The sequence below is a fragment of the Aythya marila genome, assembly GCF_965140915.1.
Source record: "Aythya marila genome assembly, chromosome: 7".
Taxonomy (NCBI): Eukaryota; Metazoa; Chordata; class Aves; order Anseriformes; family Anatidae; genus Aythya; species Aythya marila.
Genome location: NC_139048.1, coordinates 1,420,628 through 1,440,842, shown reverse-complemented (window position 1 = coordinate 1,440,842; position 20,215 = coordinate 1,420,628). Strand labels below are relative to the sequence as shown.

Genomic DNA, 20,215 nt, shown 5'->3' with positions numbered 1-20,215 from the left:
GGAAAGCGTTGACTAATCATCATTTGTAAAGGTGAAGAGAAACTCTAGGTCTTGTTTAATCGGTTGATTACAGAAAAGTAGTTAAGTTAATCCATACTTGGATTTTATTTGCGTATCCTTAATTCTTTTTATGGATATTCTTATGCAGAACATGAGTGGTCTTGACTTGGTGACCGCTTTTTGGTGACCGCTGTGATTTATAGACATGAACCCTTCAGGAACACACCACTGACTGATTTTTTTTTTAATTTTACTTTGAAATATCTCTAAGACTTGTGAGATAAGCGGCTGTTTTGTTCCTTCATAACGAGAAAGCCTTTACAACAGCGTCTGACACCGCCGGGCACCACCACAGGACTCCCCCCTCAATCCTCCCCCTCAGCCCTTCCCGCCCTCAGCGCCTGCGCCGAGGGGCGGCTCTGCGCCTGCGCGGGCTGCGCCCGCCTATGACGCGCCGCGAAGCGCCGCGAGGCGCCCCACGTGACGCGGCCCTCACGTGAGGGCTCCTCCTCCTCCCCTTCCTCCTCCTCCTCCTCCTCAGGCGGCCATGGCGGCGGCGGGGGTGGTGGCGGCGGCCGGCTCGGCCCAGCAGCTCGGGCAGCTCCTGAGGCAGCCCGGAGGGTGAGCGGGCACCGGGGAGGGGCAGCGGGCACCGGGGAGGGGCAGCGGGCACCGGGGAGGGGGTACCGGGTATGGGGAGGGGGTACCGGGTATTGGGGGGGGGGGGGGGTTGGCCCGCCGCTGGGGCAGGCGCTGCCTCAGGGGGCGGCCTGAGGGGGGCGGCCGGGCCCCAACGAACTTGAAAGTGTTTGGTTTTGGTGTTTTATCTTCATTTTCCTCACTGCTAAGAAACCAAAAAAAGCAAACGAAGCTTCGCTCACTGAGCTAACAGCACACAGCTCCCCCAAATCGTGTATGTATATATTTTAACTGATCTCATTTCTGAATTGTGATAAATCAGCAAATATGCCCTAGCTTGCTTAGCTTACTTTCTGTGTTTAGATTCACAAAATAAATGTGAAAGTGAGTAATGTCAAAACAATTTTAAATGCTCACTGAAATAATGAAACGGGAAAGGCAAATGTTTCTTAAAGGAATATTTTTTTTTTAGAGATAAGCATTTAGATCAGAAACACACAGAGCTTCTAAGGTTCATCCTAATGCTATTTTACTGCTAACTTTGCTTTTTTAAAGGAATTGCTCTTTTTCCAAGCTAATAGGATTGCCGCTAATCATTTGCAAATGTCGTCACTTTACACTGATGCTTAATTTCTCAGGAGTTCTTGTTCCAGAAAAATTAATCTCTTGCATCAACTTATTAGTAAGCACTGTATTACAGAAGAAGTGTAAATTTGAAGGCTTACTTTTTTTCCAAAACGTTTAAATTTTTAGAGTTTCAGAAGATGAACTGAGTCAGCGTCTTCAAAGTTTTTGAGTCTCTTCTCTCATCGTTTTGTAGTCTGTTGTTTTGCATAGCCTAACATTTTAGAAAAGTCAGTGTATAAACCCAAGTAATTTGGGCTGTTGGTCAAAGAAAGAATATAAGTACTTACTAAACATTTGCCATATAGGCTTAAAAAGTGGGTGGATTACGGAGCAATTATTTCCTAGATTTCCTAAGTAGAGAACATCTCACTGATCCGGTTCTACAGTCAACAGGCTCTTTGTTTTAAAGGTGAGCTTTGTGAGTCTGTCTCTAGCAATATTTTTTTTGTAAGGCAGAAACAGGACTTTCAGAATGTGTGACACATCCTTGTAACTTGTCTGCGGCTACTCAAGGTAAAGAAAAGTGTCAGTGATGGAGGAAGTGAATTTTAATTTTTGAGCCCAAAGTTTACCCCCAGAACGTGAAATACGGAATGATGCAGGAAGAGAAACATTGGGGCATGATATAACCTTTTTGTTTCTATTCTGTTTTGTGGGTAATGGTAATTTACTCTAGATATAGTGTGGTTGAATATAGGAAATATGTTGTTTAGAATCACTAATCTGCTTCATTTTGTTAACTCGTATTTTTTTTTCCTTCTTTAACAATAATCCTTTGAATTACTTTTGTGTTTTTCAAGCTTCATTTAAAATGCTCAGGTACTGAGAGGGTAATTACAGAATTTAGGCTTCTTTGAGTGAGCTTTTGTTTTTAAAAAAAAACAAAAACAAAAACCTTGGTGCAAATTAATTTAAAATAAATATTTAATTTTTATCTCTGTGAAGTGCACCACAGCTATATGTGGGTAAGGAAACACCAGGTTCTGGGGAAGTGAACGTTAAGTAGCTGTGATTGTCCCTTCTCTCTGCTTGGCACATGCAGACGTTGGTGTGATGAGGTTACTGGTGTTTTGGCCTGATGTGGAGCCACAGACTGCTTCTGCACGTTCTCCCCCTGCGTGGTTTTAGCCCCGGGCAGCATCCCTTGCCCTGCTTGCAGTTCAGCAGATGCAAATTCTTCCTATGTATGTACAGTTGCTGTGACAGCTTGACAACTGCATCCACTTTGTTCTCTTTTATTAAGCCTAGAAGCTTTAGTAGACCAAGGTAGAATAGCCTGTTTTTTCATGACTACTGTGACATCGTAAAACTTGATTTTTTTAAAATATAACTTGTTCAGCTTTGGTCCATTTGTAGCAAGTTCCCTGAGCTCTTCCCGGTGTAGGTAAGCAGCGTGTGCATGAAGAACAGTGCTGGAGGAGGCCTCCAGGTTGGAACTTCACATGAAGGTTGTGATGAGCAGGAAAACCAACCCTGAAGCAAATTTCTCAATTAGTCTGCATCAGAGCGTGGTCTGTTCCCCAAGATACCGACCTGCTGCTGCCTCTGGCGTTTTAAAATTCTCTCTGCTGTGCGCAGGCCCTCATGTGCAGATGGAGGATTCCTGCCCTGTCCTGGTCTCCCCTCCGTTGATGGGCTCAGTCGAGCATTGGCTTAAAAACCTGTGTGCTGAGCAGAGCTCTGGGATTCACGTGTTACTTCGAGCACAAGACCTGAGCTTTCTCAACGAGTCTATCAAATCCCATCTATAAGTAAAGAATAAATCATTTAAATGAGGATTTCAGATCTAGCGTCAGCTGTGGGCAGTGAAGTCAGTCCAAAGCTGAGTTCTCGTAGTTAGTAGGAGAGCTTGTAGTTCTTGTTAATAGCACGGCTGTTGTCTCGTAATTAGAGACTGTTTGCCTTTGGGATCGGTGCTGTTGGTGACTCGTAGGAAAGTGCTGGAAGAATCTGTGCAGATGGCAGCGCGGGAGGTGCTGAGCTGTCCCCGTGCTCAGGTCTAAGCCTGCGAGGCTGGTGCTGCAGGAAAACGGAGCTGTCCTGCCGTTCCTTGCCTTCAGCTGTCGCTAGCCTCTAAGTCCTGCCAAGTTTTAATCAGCTTTCAGAGCAGAACCTTGCTCTGACTGGTGGCACAATGGGAAAAAAGACTGCCCTAATTAGTCTGCATTTCTACCAAGGTTTCCTGGAATTGCTTTGGAAAATCAGCTTTATGAATTCTATAGTTCTGTGGCTGAATTGAATTCAGCTTTGTATTCACAATACGTGCTCAGATAACGCAGCTGCTGTTCCGATATGGATGTTGTGCTGCCCACAGGGCTATTACAATTTATAGTGAACTTTCCTTATTTACTGATGAAAGACACTAAATGGCTTCCAGGGTATGGTTGCGTTGACTTCTGCATCTTTTTCGAAGCACATTAAAAACAGTACACTGCATGGGTTTTATTCTGCATCTCCTGTTATCCAGCGGTCTTGACTTAAGCAAACCTGGAAAATGGAGTTGAAAATAAAATGCAAATCTGTTGTCATCAAAGGCTGTTGGGTTGAGCTTGTGAGAGCTACCTCGTGGTACCCGGTTTGGTGGGATTTGCTGAATGGAGCTCTGGGATTAATGCGTCACATTGAGCGGTCACATGAGACCTGAGGGCTCTCAAGGAGTCTGTATCAAATCCCATTTATAAGTAAAGAAGAAATCATTTAAATGCTGTGTCTGATTAATACCAAACATTCAAGGAAACCATAGAGTTGAATAACAAGTTGAAGCAGAATAGGGTGTTTAAGTCACTACGGTACGGTGTTTTCAGAGAAGTCTCATCTGACTTGAAAAGTTCCCACTTTGTTTCCCGGGTAAGGAGCAAGGGGCAGTCATGGCACTGGGGACAGGAGCTGTGCTGAGGCTTACAGCTCCCAGGGCTTCTGAACCCAAAACCTGGCAGGGGAGACATGTGGGGTGCCTGAGAGCTTCGTCTTCATCATCTCCCGAGCTGCATCCCATGGTGTTTCACTTGATCTCTACTGTTCCGGCTGCTGCTTGCTGTCTGATGTTCCCACAGATGATCCTTAGCTATCAGGACACACGATGACAGTTTCTGTGCGTCACCTTAGCAGTGGCGTTGGGTTTTGGTGCAGTTCCTGAAGAAGCAGTGGGGTTGTCTTCCCCGCAAGCTATAGAAAATGTTCTCAGTTTGCCTTGTTGATTTCCGCCTCAGGAAGATACGTGCGTTTGTGTGCATGGCAGATCCAACTTTTATACTGCCTAATTCTAATGTAAAAATAAATGCTGTTATTTTTATTATTATTTTTTTTTAATAGGTCCCTCGTAGTTGTCCACTTCTGGGCGCCATGGGCTCCTCAGTGTGCTCAGATGAACGAGGTCATGGCCACGCTCGCCAAGGAGCACACGCATGTCACCTTCGTGACGGTAAGTCCCCAAGGCTGGGCAGCTGAGCTGGGCTTGTTTTAAGCAGGGGAGAGCTGTTACTGCCAAGAGGGAACAGAGTGCTACGAAGTACAAGTACAGCTGTTCGTGTGCTTGAAGACAAGAGTTGAATGTGTGGAAGAGGTATATCGAAAATTTTGTGGGATATAAGGTCTCGCTTCGTCCAAACGTGACACTGCAAGCTTAAATAACATCTTCATTTTATCTTGGTATGGGAAAAAAAAAAATAGGAAACACATCAGTCTGCTAAGATACAATGAAGAGGTTTATTTCATTAGCTACTTCATCTAACAAATCAGCCTTTAAAGTTGTGCCTGCAGCATCTTGGTCCAACCTCCTGTGTACAGCTGTATTTTTGCAGTGTGACTTTTTACCCGTGGTTTTGAGATGCCATTTGAAAAGAACGGTGGTTCTTAATTACTGGAGGTCTCTTTTGTTCCCATGATGTTACTAGTTGGCTGCATAGATCCCAGGATTCATATGGATATCTGAGTTGATTCTCTGTCTGATACTTAAGATGAACTGTAATTTTCATGAGGTTTATAGGAAAGACAATTTAAGCTTACACAATGTTGATGCTTGTTAATGAGATGCCTCTGATTGTGGGGGCAGGGAGTACTGGAACAGCCAGCTGTTTGTGAATATTTTCATTTGATTTATGACAGCTTTTAGTGGTTTTTTAATGATCCCTCTCTCAGTTGGTATTTCTTCCTGTAAAACAGGAGGATGGAACTATTTTAATTGGGTTATTTTATGGACTAGAGCATCAAAGGACTAATTTTCAACATTTTGAAAATTGGAGATGCGTGTTTTTATGGCGTTGTTTTAGCTTTTTTAATAGCTCCAAGAAAGTTTGAAAACTTCCTTCTTTTCTAGCCACGTGTTGCAAAGCTGAGGCAATCGCACCTGCCCCCTTAGCCCACCAAAACTCCTGTAGTGCTTTAGAGAAAGCACTCTGCGGAAAGTCTTGGGTAAATTCTCTTGCTATGGATTTTCTTTTTTTAATTCCTCATGGAGATGTGTGTGGTTTTTGGAGGTTCTCTGTGTGATTTTGGTCTGTGGTCCAGAGTAGCCAGAATCTGAATCTTCTTTGGCCTTTTAGCTCACCAGACGGTTACAGCTGGCTGACCCAGAGTGGTGTACCACAGTGCAAATCCTGAACAGTCGCATTCTGGGACAGAGCTAAGGAATAGTGAAATAAACTTCAGCACTGACAGTAAATCTTGAAGTTATTTTAAACGCAATTTCTCATGTTAGTTGTTGCATATCCTAATTTTAAGATCCTTGCCTTGGTTAAAATGGAAGTGTTTTTATGGTGAGAAATAGAAACAGTGTTTTGATAAGAGCAAGTTACTGGAATAAGAAATGAAATCTGTTCTGTGCGTGTGAACCTTACCAGAGTGGAACATAAACAATAAGGTAAGCAGGAAACTTTACTGGAAAAGAAAAATTCATATGGATATGTCACTTAATCATCGTCCCCTCAGAGGGGGCCAGCTAATTGAAATCTATTTCCAGGTTTCAGTTTACAGCTTTAGTTTCTCTGTTCTTGTTGGAGCATTTACAGGAGTAGAGGCAAAGATGAACTCTGTTCTGAGTTACTCTGTTGGGTTGTTCTGGTGTTCAGCAAGAGCCTGTATCGCTTAAGCAAATCAAAACACGCTGTAGTGTTAAAATATTCAGAGGTTTGCTACGTTTCAGCTGAGTGAGAACGATCAGTAATGTCTGAAATAATGCAGTAGGGTTGGACAAGAGGGCGAGGGCAAGCTGTTAAGTAGCTCTCGGTGCTTGTTCCTGAAGTGTCACCGTGTGGTTTGGGGAAGAAGGTTTTGAAAGGCTTTTTCTTCTATATTCTTGATCGCAGGCTTCTGTTTGAAACATATCTATTAGCAATTTTTTTTACCATTAACTCTGCAGTTGCTGTAGAGCTAGCGTTTTAAACAGTCTTGCACTGTAACTTCTGTCCCTGGAGTAATCTTTTAGCCCATGCATAGAAAACCATAAATCTGAGTCAATTAAAAGATGCATCTTCTTGATAATTTCCTACATTGTGTAGTTTCAAGGTGTGCCTTTGGAGGCTGAATAAGATTAGAACCAATAATCTAAACAAGCTTTGCACTCAATACCTAGTAGCCTTGTAGGAGTTAAAAATAAAATTTAGTAGGCATCAATAGCTTATTGAAGAAATGCTCCTTTTTGCTTCATAATTTGCAGAAGGCTGCAAAAGTCAGTCGTGATGTACAGCCCCTAGAAATTAGTCAATAGAGCAAACAGCAAGAATTGCTGTGGGCAGAAAATAAGCACTGTGATCATGACATAACTGGGGTCAATGATTTATGGATTTCAATATAGTAGTAGCTGCATATGATTGAAAATTTACTAGGTCACCAGTGCACCAAAAATTTTATTCGCAGCCTCCAGGCATCTTTGGAAATGTGCAACAAAATAAAAACCTCTGAACCTGTTTTGACACTGTAGGCTCAGTGGATGACACGCTAACCCAGTGAGTCTCATTTAAATGCAAATATGTCACAAACTTCGGTATCAAATTCCTTTTAAAATGGATAAAACGTATTGAAGAACATTTTAGACAGGTTTGACATCCACAATTGAGCTTTAAAGAAGATTATGAAAATAAAACTATCTTTCTCTCTCCTTGTTCTTGTTTTTTAGCTGGAAGCTGAAGCTGTGCCTGAAGTGTCTGAAAAATATGAAATTAGTTCTGTTCCAACCTTCTTATTCTTTAAGGTAAGAGAAAATGGGTTTAAGAGAAAATGAGCTTCTAATATGTATACTTTTTTTTATTACTACTGGAAAAGCAGAAACTTGGTAAGAACTCTCACAATGAAGAAATATTTGCGTCAGATCAATTCCATCCAGTCGAACCTAAAAAAGTAAACAGAAATGATTCTGTGTAATATTTCAGAGCTTCCTTAATTGCTTTGGGTTTCATATAAAGGTTTTGTTTTAGCTGTCATACCTTCTTGGGTCATATGTTTTGGTAATATTCCCTAGCTGTAGTACTACAGCATGACGAAGTAAATGAGCAAATAATCTTTTGGTAGAAACGACAAGTGTGTATGGAGCACATTTGCCTGTGATGATAAAATTCAAAATATTTTCTTTATCACTCTCTTAATAGCAAACTTTGTTAGTGTTAAGAGTAGCAGGCTAACAGAATGGTGTGAGTCTCGAGTCAGCTCGAACTAAAGATTGGCTGAAAGATCAATACAGTAATCCGCTCTGCATCTGAAAATCTCTATTTTTTATGGTGGTTTTTACTATTTTTTATGACAGTACAAATTCTGGATTTAATCCTTTAACACAAGCCTGTGTGTTGGCTTCCCTAGAATTCTCAGAAAGTTGACAGGTTGGATGGTGCACATGCCCCCGAGCTGACCAAGAAAGTCCAGCGCCACGCGTCCAGCAGTTCCGTGTCTGCTGGCTCCAACGACAGTGCAAAGGAAGATCTGACTGCGCGTCTGAAGAAACTCATCAATGCTGCCCCTTGCATGCTGTTCATGAAAGGCTCTCCGAAAGAGCCTCGTTGTGGTAAGGATTTTCTGAAGTTCACGTTCAATATGGCAACGCTTGCTTCAGGCTGTTGTTTCAGAACTACTCGGTTGTGTGGAGTTACATCCCAACAGTGTGTTGCATGCTTAGAAACATGAAGGTGTTAGCATACTGCTTATCTGCAGCTAGAGCACTGCTGTTCCCTTGCTTAAATTTTGGAAACGGAATGACAGAACAGGTGCTTCCCAAAGAACACGTGCAGTGCTATCCCTGAACTGGGAAGCTTTTCCTGAGGTTCAGTTGCTGTTTATTTTGTGCCTTGTTACACGTGTTAAAAATGTAACATAGTCTGAAGAGAATGGTTCAATTCAAGGAATAACAAGAACTGACTAACCTCTGGCATTGCTGTTGCCATTTTGGAAAAAGAAAATAAAGCCATTCTAGCTGGTAAAATTGAAAGACGGTAGTATGATTCTGCCAGGGTGGAAATGCTTTTTCTTAAGCCTAATGCTTTTAATCCTTGCTCACCATCTAGAGTGTGTGGTTCCCAGCTACCTGGATCAGTGCTTGACAAAGTTTTGGGTTATTCCGAAGTAGATCTGTGAGGTGCAGCCATACATCCTGCAATAACCCCAAGTCGTAGGGCAGTGCTCTGACGAGCCCTGACGGTTGGTGAGTGCTTGGGGTGCCTGCTTGGGGCAGGTTGTTGGGCTGTGTGTTTAGGTTTCGCTGTGCTGGCTGCTGACGTGGCAGTGCTGTAGCGAGCTGTGCTTGTGCTGTGAGTTTGGCAGGCGTGTGGTGAGCTGCGAGGGGAGGCACGGCTCTTGCTGTGTCCTCGGTGAGCCCATGAGCACTGTGCAGGCAGGGGCAGCTCTGCCCTGACCTGCTGCATGCCCGGCTTCTCCTTACACCCGAGGCAGCTGCGGGGCTGGGCAGCACCAGCTGGAAACATGGGCACGGCACAGCTCTTCTGTGGGCGCTGAGCAGGCTGCTGGGCTGATTTAAAGGTATGTAGGAAAAAGACCCCTCACGGATTTGTGTGTGTTTCATTGATGGGAGAGGCTGTTTAAAAACAGAAACCAAAAAGACATGTGGAGGCATCAAACCTAAGGACAGTTAGGTACAGTGGCATAAACCCAGTATGGAAAGTGAATTAAAAGTCTAACACAGGTTCATGTGCTTGTGTTAATGTGGTCAAGTAGGTATTTCTTCAAACTTTCAGTTCCTGTATTTGACCCCTGGTACCCCCTGAAAAATACAAAGGAGGTGCTTACCTAAATAGATGCATGTATTAAAATGTAGTGCAACACCCAACATCATCTGAATGGACAGCTCCGTATTTTGTAGTTAGCCTAAAGCAGGCACTTTGTTTGTTTTGATAGCTCCTGGTAGTAGCTGGGAGGTGTTAGTAAGCTGGGTCAGACATCCTTGAATGGACACAGCCTTTTTTGAGGTGAAATAAGGTAACCTTTTGTCAAAATCTTGAAATCTTGTTGTAGTTTGTGGCTCCTCCGTTGGAAAAAACAGCAAAGCATAGGGTAAGGTAAGCTCTGTCGCCTCTGTGTGGGTCCTGGCAGCTGTAGGTGGTTGCTGTGGTCATTGGGTTATTTCATCAGATCCCTTCGGCCTGTGATAGCATTTATTTGCTTCATTGATGAAGTCATTTATTTAGGCTGAGTGGCATTTGTGACTTTGTAGATAATTGCTTAAAATGTTTTGTTCAGTTTAATTATTCCATGTAATGTGTGCATAGTATTTCCTCAGAAATTCAACCTAAATCTTTTGTTATGAAAGTGAAGCTGTTCTGGCACTTCATCCCTAAGCATAATACTTGCAGACTGCTACCATAACCCTTCAAAATGAAACACAGCCAATCAATCTTTCTAGTTTGCATGTAATTGCCTACAGCTAAAATAAAGCTTCCCCCCCACTGCCTCTTACAGTAGAAATGAGCTAATGTATTGGTGATAGAATAACCATCAGCAATCAGCCTTTAGCTGTTTGCTAATGAACTCCCAGATGTATGGAAAAATTCAGAATCTGTGTTTTACTTCAGGCAGTACATGAACTTAACACTTCGGTTGTAGAAAGAAAAGCAACTTAGATGCCATACATATAAATACTGCTACTTCATATCTCAATACATTGCAGATCGTGAAAACTGCAGAAAGCTGTAGTAAAAATCCATATTTCAAAAACTAATAGGTGGTCTTGCAAGCTGAAATCAAAGGTTATTCTTGTATGGCACTCCGAGTCGTTTTGTAATTTAAAGCTTCTTTTTTCCCTTTATTAAAGCCTTTAAGCATTGTCTTTTTTTAACGTTTGTGTAGAGGTTTTCATCTGTCTGCACAGCGCGTGTTGGAGCTCTTTTAGGAATTAGTAGGATTGCAAGGGCATTTGACTATGCAAGAATGAGTTGGAGAAGATCTAAAACATGATCACGTGGTGTTAGGGGCAGATGCTCAGGGATTGCTTTTGCAAAGTGCATGGCACTGATCTAGTGGGTTTGTATTTCATTAGAAGGGCTCTTCACTAAAACAGCAGCAGTAGGTGTTGAAATACTTTGGGATAAGAACATGTGTTAAAAATGCAGAAAAACTCCAGAATCTTTCAGTGCGTGGCTATGTTTTTAGCAGTTCCTTCTGAATAGCTTAATTTTTGTAGCAGGGCAAGTAGAGGAGCAGTGGAGTTCTGGATCGGGACCTGCTCGTTAGCTCTAATGATCCAGTCCTTGCCTTCCTTATGCTATAAAGTACAGCAGACCTCTTCCTAGCCATTTGCTTTACAGACTAAATATCTGTGCTGGACTGTGAAACGTGGTAGGCTGCTGTCTTCTGCAGAGGACCATTTGTGCCTTCGCATTGGTGGAAGTGTTAAATGGATGAAGGTGACATTGAGCATCAAAGGCTAAGGTTTCTTTTCAGATTAGCCCGTAAAGAATGGACTTGTTGACTTGAAGGATACGGCCTGGGGTGTGGGGTTGTGGTTTTAAAGTAATTTCAAAGAGTTTCTGTGGAGGGTAATTGTCTTAAAATTTTCTTTTGGAGACACCAATTTCATGTTTCACTTTAATAAAAGAGAATGGCAAATTTAAAATAGAAAAGAAGAAGAATTGTTTGGAAAATGAAATTTTATGTGCGTTTCCCCCTAGTGTAAGAAGATTTAGTTAAGCTCTGTAATACCAGAATTTTCACAAATGCAACTTTTTATAGAAGACATGATGATTTTATTTGGAAGAAGATTCTTAGTTACAGAAGGGAGTAACTTTTTTTCTGAGGTTGGCCACATAATTTATAAAATCTGGATGTTTACGCTGTAATATTCACTGCTTAATATCCTTCAGAAGAAAATGTCAGAGTAGGGCTCAATGAAAATTGGTCATAAACGGAGAAACAAAGCATGGTATGCAAGTATCACAAGAGTGGTTAAATAATATTACATACTCAGGGGAACACAGAGTTTAAAAAATGGAGGAATCTGCATTTTTACCCTGAAGTAGGAAAGGACATACTCGTAAAATAAAAGTATTAGGAAACAAACATTAAAGCCAAGTTTCTCAGTTAAATCGGTGATGTAGTAGTGGGTTTGAATCCCAGTTCTGCACTGTCAACTTCCACTGGTTTTGGTGCAACAGAAGGAAGGTCAGTAGTAGCTAGAGAAATGACAGCAGCAGAGAAAATGATATGCCAGTGGAGGGATGAAATGAAGGCTGCTGAAGATGCTGTTACACTTACTGAGCAGCTCTTCGTGTTTATGAATGCTGCGTGGAGAAGAGCTGGAGGAGACAGAATAAGAGTGCATTTAGCTTTAACAGTGTGTTGGAACAACAGGCAAGCATCTGAAGGTTACTGTGTAGTTTTGCATGTAGGGAAGCTCCAGGCTTACCAAGCTGTCTGTGTACTTGTACTCCCAGTAATAAACACGCTTTTTCCTCCTTTATACTATTTGAGAATATTAATAGAGCAATATATAACACATAACTTATTGGGAATTTCCTGTATGAAAGAATTGCATATTTTTTACTGAATGAAGCTTAATGCAGATACATCAATACCGTGCTTAAACTTACATACATTTATTTTCTTGTTTGCAGGTTTCAGCAAACAAATGGTGGAGATACTGAACAAACATGGTATTTCATTTAGCAGTTTTGATATTTTTTCTGATGAAGAAGTTCGTCAGGGCCTGAAAACATATTCTAATTGGCCAACTTATCCACAGTTGTATGTAGCTGGAGAGCTTATAGGTGGACTTGATATTATCAAGGTTAGATAATGAGAAATTTCTTAATCTTGGTAATAGTCAGAAGCATGTGGGTTTTGTTTTTGCTCTTACATCTGACTTTTCTTCTCCAATCCCTAGGAACTTGAGGCTTCTGGAGAACTGGATACAATCTGTCCGAAGGCACAGAAGTTAGAGGACAGGTATGAGGTACTATGTTATTATTTTAAGGAGGTCTGTTCTTGAGATTTCCTGTCTTTTCATTTTTACAAAACACCTATATTTACTCCCTAAATTCCTGTTCTTTAACTATATCAGTATGTTGGAATGGTTTAAGTTGGAAAGACTCAAGGTCATCTTTAAAGATCACCTAGTTCCAACCTTCCTGCCTTGGCAGGGGGATACCTTCCACTAGATCAGGTTGCTCAAGGTCCTAAAATTTCCTTTCAATTACAGAAATCCTATAATCTTTAATTCAAGTTGATTAACATGTTCTGTTTTCTATACAGTAAGCATTTCTTTATATAAAATTACTAAGCCATACTGTTAGTACAGGCTTTGCTTATTACCTTTATAATTGGTTAATTTTTTATTATGGCAGGAGTGTATAGATTTTTGTCTTTTTTTGACAAGAATTTATTCTTTAAAGGTAACAGAAAATCCCCTTCTGAACACGCTAGTAACTTCTGCTAGCTTTATTTGACGTAGGCTTCACAGCTATGATGTTATTGTAGGCAAAATACTTAGGCTTCTGCTCATTTTTCTTGATTACTCCTGTCCTTCAGTTCCTCTTTTCTTTCACCTTGGCCACATGAGCATATGCTGCATCAGTAGGCAGCGCTGCTTCCTGAATCAGAGGTAATGTCTGGAAACCAATTTGTCCTCCTTTAACCTTCCCGTTTGAAGATTCACTCCTGTTTGAAATTCCGACGTGCCCCAGGCAGTCGAGCTCCGTACATCTGACAGGTCGTTCTCTTTGAGAAGATGCTGGTGTGTGGCACTCCTTTCTGGTTTGCGTGAGCAGTGCTGCTAAGACATGCAAACTGAGGCTCATTTACCGGCAAGGTGGCCTGTGCCTTGAAGGCAAATATGTAAGCAGAGATTTCCCACTTGCTGTCTGAGGATGGCAAGAGCAGGTTTTAAGGAACGCTGGGTGAGACTGGTGCTGGTCTTCTGGTTTCTCAGCCCAGTGGAGAACTAATTTGATGAAACCCATTTTGATAACAGCGATGAAGTACGCTCTCAGAGTTGTGTAGTTATAAATTCCCTTTTCACTTGCACTGTGCTTGAAGTTCATGTATTGTTACTCCAGGAGGGTAACTTGTAAATTGTTTCAGTGAGATCACAAAAATCCTCACCTCTTGCAGGTTAAGACTAAATTATATCTAAAAATGAGATTGTGACCATGTTACTTTCAAGAAATCTGTTCTAGAAATCTTCCTTTAATCTTTTTGTTAATCTTCTTGCAAAATTGCATACCCTGTAACTTCCCTGAATTTAAACATCACTTTTTGCTTTGCCTGGTCTGTTTGAGGGGGAGAAGGTAACTTGAAGTGTCCTACACTTGGCTTTAATAGACAAAAATTATTGGTATAGCAAATGTCTCCCCAAAAGGAGCAGCATCATCTTTTAAACATGCATATGAATTTTATCAATTCTATCCAATTTTGACGCAGAAATGGTGTGAAGGCAAACTGGATGAGTCGCAAGATGCTTCTTGTTGCCTAGTTTATTCTTGCTCTTTAAGTTAGGTGCTAGTTGATGAGGTTAACGTGCAACAGTTTCTTTCTGACGTCTGCTTTCTGTTGACACCAGGGAAGTTTTTTACTCTGACACATATTAGTTTTTCTTTGTAGTTAACCTCATGCTTAATTTTGGGGCAACTTCCATCTCTTTCAAGCTGTGCTCACTATATCAGTTGCTCATAAGAAAAAAGAAACACCTACGGGCTAGCTGCTCAAATGTCTTAAGACTCAAGAAAGTGAAGGAAATTGGTAGTGGAATACAAGATGGCATTAACTAGATTCTGGTACTCAGTGTTTGATCTCTTCTAATCAGTGAACTGTGTCATCTCTTGAAAATTGCCTGGAAAACGGACTCTAGAAATCAGCTTGCTGTAGTGAGCCAGATCTGGAGCATGGGGAACCAGCTGAGATTGCAGTAGCTCATCCTTGCTGCAGTGTTAGTTTAACTCTTCCTTTTTACCCTAGAGGTGACTTGGATGGAAAAATAGGTGGTTTTAGGTTTGTAGCACAGGCTGTAGGTCACCAGCAAAACATCTGTATTTTGCAAAGCCCCTGGATTCTTCAGTCTAGGATTACTTCGCGTTGAGTGAAACCTCATAGAAAATGCCCAGCTGCCATGTGTTTCACAGAGGGTAACATGCCTTTAGCAAGAAGTTAAAGGTGGGGACTGTCCGGTTTTGTGGGTGAACCAGCAGCAGCCAGGGCACAGTGGACCTGTTCCTGAATTTCAGCAGTGGTTTGTCTGTAGTGATTGTGACTGATTCTAGGAATGGCTTTTCTTCACAAGACTGCCTTGCATGTAGAACAAGAAACATCACACTGTATTCAGCGTATGGAAAAGCAACATATGAGTAAATACACATACTGTGTGAAAAATAACCAAAAAGGATGTTTCTCCTAAATTTGTTGCTGCTTGATACTTAGAGGTCAATCTAGAAAAGTAAATTGTTGCTCTAAAAGTAACAGGATTGTTCAATGTCATTTACTAAAAGTACTGTAAACAGTATAAATGGAATTGCTTGTAGTGCTGCTTTAAATGCATTTGCTGAAGCTGTAGGTTGCTGTCTTTCCACTTCTTGAGTTTATTTTCTTGTTGAAACAGAGCTTGAGAAATAACTGAGCAGTTTTGTCTTTTTTCCTGCTTTCTGTAGGCTTAAAGCCTTGATAAACAAAGCTCCTGTGATGCTTTTTATGAAGGGAAACAAACAGGTAAGATTTAAAAAAAAAGTATATTCTGCAACACTTTCAAACAGCTAGTTACTTCTTTTCCTTGCTTAATAAAAATCGGTGGTTCTGGGAAGTTATGTCTTTTTATTTGGTACTTCTGTGAGTAATAAAAGAACAGTCTATATTTTACCTGATTGAAATATATTGCTCACACGTTGATAGCATTGTTACAAACCAAGCATGAAATACTCTGATTTTAGTGACATCTGTCAATTGATCTACAGTGCAGGAATGAATGGAAGAACTGTGCATGTCGTTTTGGTCTTGGCTTATTGATTGTCTTTGCAGATAACAGGTTTTCTTCTGGTGTGCTGAGTGCTGTCCCTGGTGTCTGTCCTACTTGAAGCGTACTCTTTGACTATTACCTGACACTTTAACTTTGGCTACATTTTTTTTTTGAAGTTTCCCTCTGATGACCTGGTTGGATTGGGTGTCCTGTCCTTTTCAGTTTCTGATTTTATTATGCTTTCACAGCTGCTTTGAAAACCATGGGTGCTCTGCATCCTCACACTGTCAATGTAAAGAGTTTGCAGTACGTAATTCAAATTAATAATTGGAAGTGGGAGTTGCTATACACGTATTTTTATATTTATTGGTTGCCCATAGTGTGCTACTCTCTCCAGAATGGTTAAGGAAAGGGTGGAGTAAGTCTCCAAATAATCTGTTTTACAACTGCATGCCAGGCATACACAACCTATGTATGACTTTGGCTTTTTGGACATTAAGAAAGCTCTGAAGCCCCACTAGTTTCCAAGATAATATCACCAAACCTAGAAAACAGATTCACCTTGCATCACTTCGCAGCTGAGGAAAGTGGTTAATATTCTCAGACTTCTCATTTACTTCCAAGTATGTAAAGAAAGATCTTCAGTAGAGTTTGAAGCTTAGAGTGGAAAGAAGAATGAAAAAAGGATTAGTAGTATTGCTCATTCAGTCAGGTTGCCATTAGCAATAAATTGATAATAGCTTTAGTGTAACTTGGAGCTGGAATTCTGTGGATTAAATACAGCAGAAATGTGTTCTAATGTCTGTGTGTTTTGCATTCTAGACTGCAAAATGTGGATTCAGCAAGCAAATTATAGAAATCATAAATAATACTGGGTATGTAAGTCTATGTAATTTAGGAAGCCAGTTCTGTTTTAACAACTGCGGTTGAATATTTTCCAAACTCGTTATTTATGGTGGAAGACTTCCCAGAATGTCATTTTCTTTGCTCAAAAGTGTTTGAGTATCCCTATATAAAAGCCAGTAGTGTAAATCCCTACTCCGTTCATTTGATACCAAGTCAAACGTGGTGTGTCTGATATTGCACTGCTTTAGCTCTGCTGCATAGTGATTGTATTGCTCTGATTGAACAGGTTATTGCAACAGTAATTTTTTTTGCTGTTGACATTAAAGAAATCCTTCCACTCTGATAAGCAGCTCCTCTTAGAGGTCCCTCTTGATCAGCTTCCTTAATCTTGGAGCCTCTTGTTATGTAGTCTCAATTTTCATCTTCAAAGCAGTTACTTCTGTAGTGAGAGAGAGAGAGAGATGAGTATCATCTTTCTTTGAATAAACCCAGGTGCCATTTGTACTGCTAGTGTGAGGTTAAGCAGTTGCCTCGATAACTAAATGTTAGAATGATTTATTGGCTTAGATGACAGACAACTAGAGAAGGACTGTAAATATCAATATGCAGTTCGGAAATAAGTAGCGGTTATTCAAATTGTTATTCCCTGTCATTGCCCCTTGAAGGAATCTATGTACTTTCCAGTCACTGAAGGCTGACAGATCTTTGGATGCAAGGAATTTCATACCACAACTCAAATATGAATCAACCAGTACTCAAATTTGCATTGGCACTTTATTGTGGGCGTTTTCATGTATTACTTGCAAAAAAAAAAAGTGGCAGCTGGATGATCCCGTAGTAAAAACTTCCAAAGTATGTCTTCTCTTTTTTTTTTTTAAAGCTAATACTGACCAGAATTGCTTTGAACACATTTGGCCAGTAACAGTATAAACCATACAGCTTAATTTTTATCACATCACATTCTCATTTGTGCATTGTAAGGAGTTTCCCATGAAACTAGATATTTGTTAGATTAGTTCTTGATGCCTACGAAGCTTATGTTTTTCTTTATTATTACAACCCCTTTTTTTTTCTCCCTCTCTAGTGTTGATTATGAGACATTCGACATATTGGAGGATGAAGAGGTAATTAAGTCTTTCCATCACTGGCGTTTGTCGTTACTCTTCCTAAAGTTGAAGTTTACAGTTCAGGTTGTTTTTCTTAGGTGCGGCAAGGATTAAAAACCTATTCCAACTGGCCAACGTATCCTCAGTTATATGTGAAAGGTGAACTTGTTGGAGGCTTGGATATCGTTAAGGTAAGAATGGGAGAATCAATGTAAATTGACCACTTGTTTTAAAACTTGAGAAATGTTTTCTGCCTATAACATCCAGAAATGCCCACGTAGTGGCCGCGGATCTTGAAACTGAGCGTCTTGGTTGTTTTTAGTGTGACTTCCATTAGTTCAACATATGCTTGAAAGGAGCTCTAAATCTCTACCATTCTCATATGCCAAGATTTATCAGTGAAATGTATTTTCTTGACAGCAGTCAGTTACTGTTACTGTAAAGACCACTTTTACCCTGTGGGTGTATTTTTACAGGTTTCTCTTCTTAGTTTTACTTCTGACATTGCTTTTCTCAAATAAGGTGGGTGAGACATTTTTTCCTACCAAAGAGTCTCATTCCTGGAAAAAAGTAAGGTTTATTGTAGTTGTTTGAACAGACCCTGAAGCAACAAAAATAGATCTGCATCTGTTACTGTGGTTTTTGATTTTTGTAACAGCAGGCACAGTGTTCTAAACCCCAAATACTCTTGAGCCCATTCTTGTCTGAATGTTTTATAGCCAATTCCTCAGACATTGTAACTCTTGGGAAGATGCAATCAATAAATCTCATTTAGTTCTAAAAATACTGGTATTACTTAAATTATATAGATTACTTTAATTTTATTTATTTAACAAGTGTGTGGGTTACTTCAGTGATCAGTAAGTATAGTCTTGGGCATTGCAGAGATGCTACAAAATACTTCTCTCACTGGTATTTAAATATAATTTGTCTATTTGTGTTGTTAGGCTGTATTCAGTTCCCAGTAAATTGTATGGGTAGATGAATGTTGTCAGGACTTTAAAGTGCATTCCATTACACAGCATAATATGAAATAAAACTGAGATAGAGCTGTTTCTCTTGAGATGTGGGAAAAGAATACACACTCCACAACACATGTTATTTTAAAACCATTTCCTGGTTTTCTCTGTTTGGTAAGTTAAAGCCTCAAAATTTGAATTAAGCCAGGAAGATAATACACACAAGTACTTCTTATTTATAACTCTTGTAAATCTCATTGTCTGGTTTGACAGATTTTGCTACCAGCACACATTAAAACAGTGGGTGATGTTTTTTCATTTTGGATGCTGTAAAATTTTGTATATGCTTAGATGTATCTAGAAGGAGATGTTCCGTGGGATGTTTACCTGTTAAAGTTGATAACAATTCTTTTGAAGGTTTCTTTTCCCTAAATAAGCACTCTTTTACTTGATAGACACAATTTGAATTCAAGATTATGAACTTTAAAGAGTCTTGGTCAAGGGAGACCTCTAGTGGGTCGTCTAGTTCATCCCCTTAATAGCCAATGAATTGATCTGTAAACTGTCCCTGTTGAAATTGTGTTAGTGTAATCACAAAATGTACAGAGAATAATCGTTTTGTACATTTCTTTACAGGAGCTAAAAGAAAGTGGTGAACTGTTGCCTATTCTGAAGGGAGAAAATTAATGTCAATGGACAGCAATGGGAACTGAAGTACTTTGAACTATTACTCATTTATAGATTATATTGGAGCAATATACAACTTAACCCTGTGGAACTGATCAGAAGTAAATAAAGGCTTCTTATGTACTCTGTATTTCACAAGACCATGTTACATGTGAACGTGTATTTCCATTGAAGATAAAAAGTCAAGTTCTTCAATTAAAATACAATGCTGAAGAAGTTTGGGGTTTTTATTTGTATTTCTATGTATTCGTTGCATCCAGCTGTTCAAGAGTCAAGTAATGTGTTGCACTACTGTATAGGACTAAATTGCATCTTTCTGGGGCCCAGCTATCATTAGGAGAATATTAATGGGAATACCTCTGTGGTATGGAGTGTAATAACTTTCTGTCCCTGCTAATATTTATTTTAATGTCTCGTGAGTGAGAAAATGCTGTTGAAACCTTAATCCAGTGCACCATTAGGAAGTCGTTATTAATGAGTTTCAGCTGTATACTGTGCATCTTCATTATTTAAGCAGGTACAGTAATTGTTAATTTCAGATATTACTCCAATTTTAATGTAGCTCTTTGGACATGTTTAAATTTTAGTGGAAATGAGCCAATAAATGCAATGATTAGGCCAGTCTTCTGATGTATTTGGTGTTACTTCATTTAGAAGGAAAGGTGTACTTTCTGGGCTACAACTTCTGTAGTTGTATGTTAATATAGAAATCCTTTTTTTCTGGATTTTTTATTTTTTTTTTTATCTTTGTTTCAGTACTGGTAATACTAAGAAATATAATGAGCTCTAACAATAGCCTGACCATCAAAACAGCTACAGCACAGGTATACTTTTAAGTGTGTCCTGGATGTTTTACCTCGGGGAAAAATAAAGCAAAGCAGCTTCAAAAATCAGAATACAGCACAGTCCATGTTTTCTGCAGTGCTGACGAGGAGGGTATTTCTCTTCAAGGGAAGCACCTCTTGCTTTCAGTCTGAGTT

General features: G+C 40.1%; 1 protein-coding gene across 1 annotated transcript; it reads left to right on the top strand.

The window, feature by feature from the left end:
* The first annotated feature begins 472 nt into the window (after positions 1-472).
* On the top strand, positions 473-19,861 carry GLRX3 (glutaredoxin 3). Its single transcript, XM_082764797.1, has 11 exons — positions 473-621; positions 4,579-4,687; positions 7,379-7,453; positions 8,056-8,257; positions 12,312-12,484; positions 12,581-12,642; positions 15,336-15,393; positions 16,460-16,512; positions 17,568-17,607; positions 17,688-17,780; positions 19,185-19,861. Exons 1-11 carry the CDS (start codon positions 548-550, stop codon positions 19,233-19,235), a joined length of 990 nt encoding a protein of 329 aa, XP_082620923.1. The 5' UTR covers positions 473-547; the 3' UTR covers positions 19,236-19,861.
* Positions 19,862-20,215: the final 354 nt, after the last annotated feature.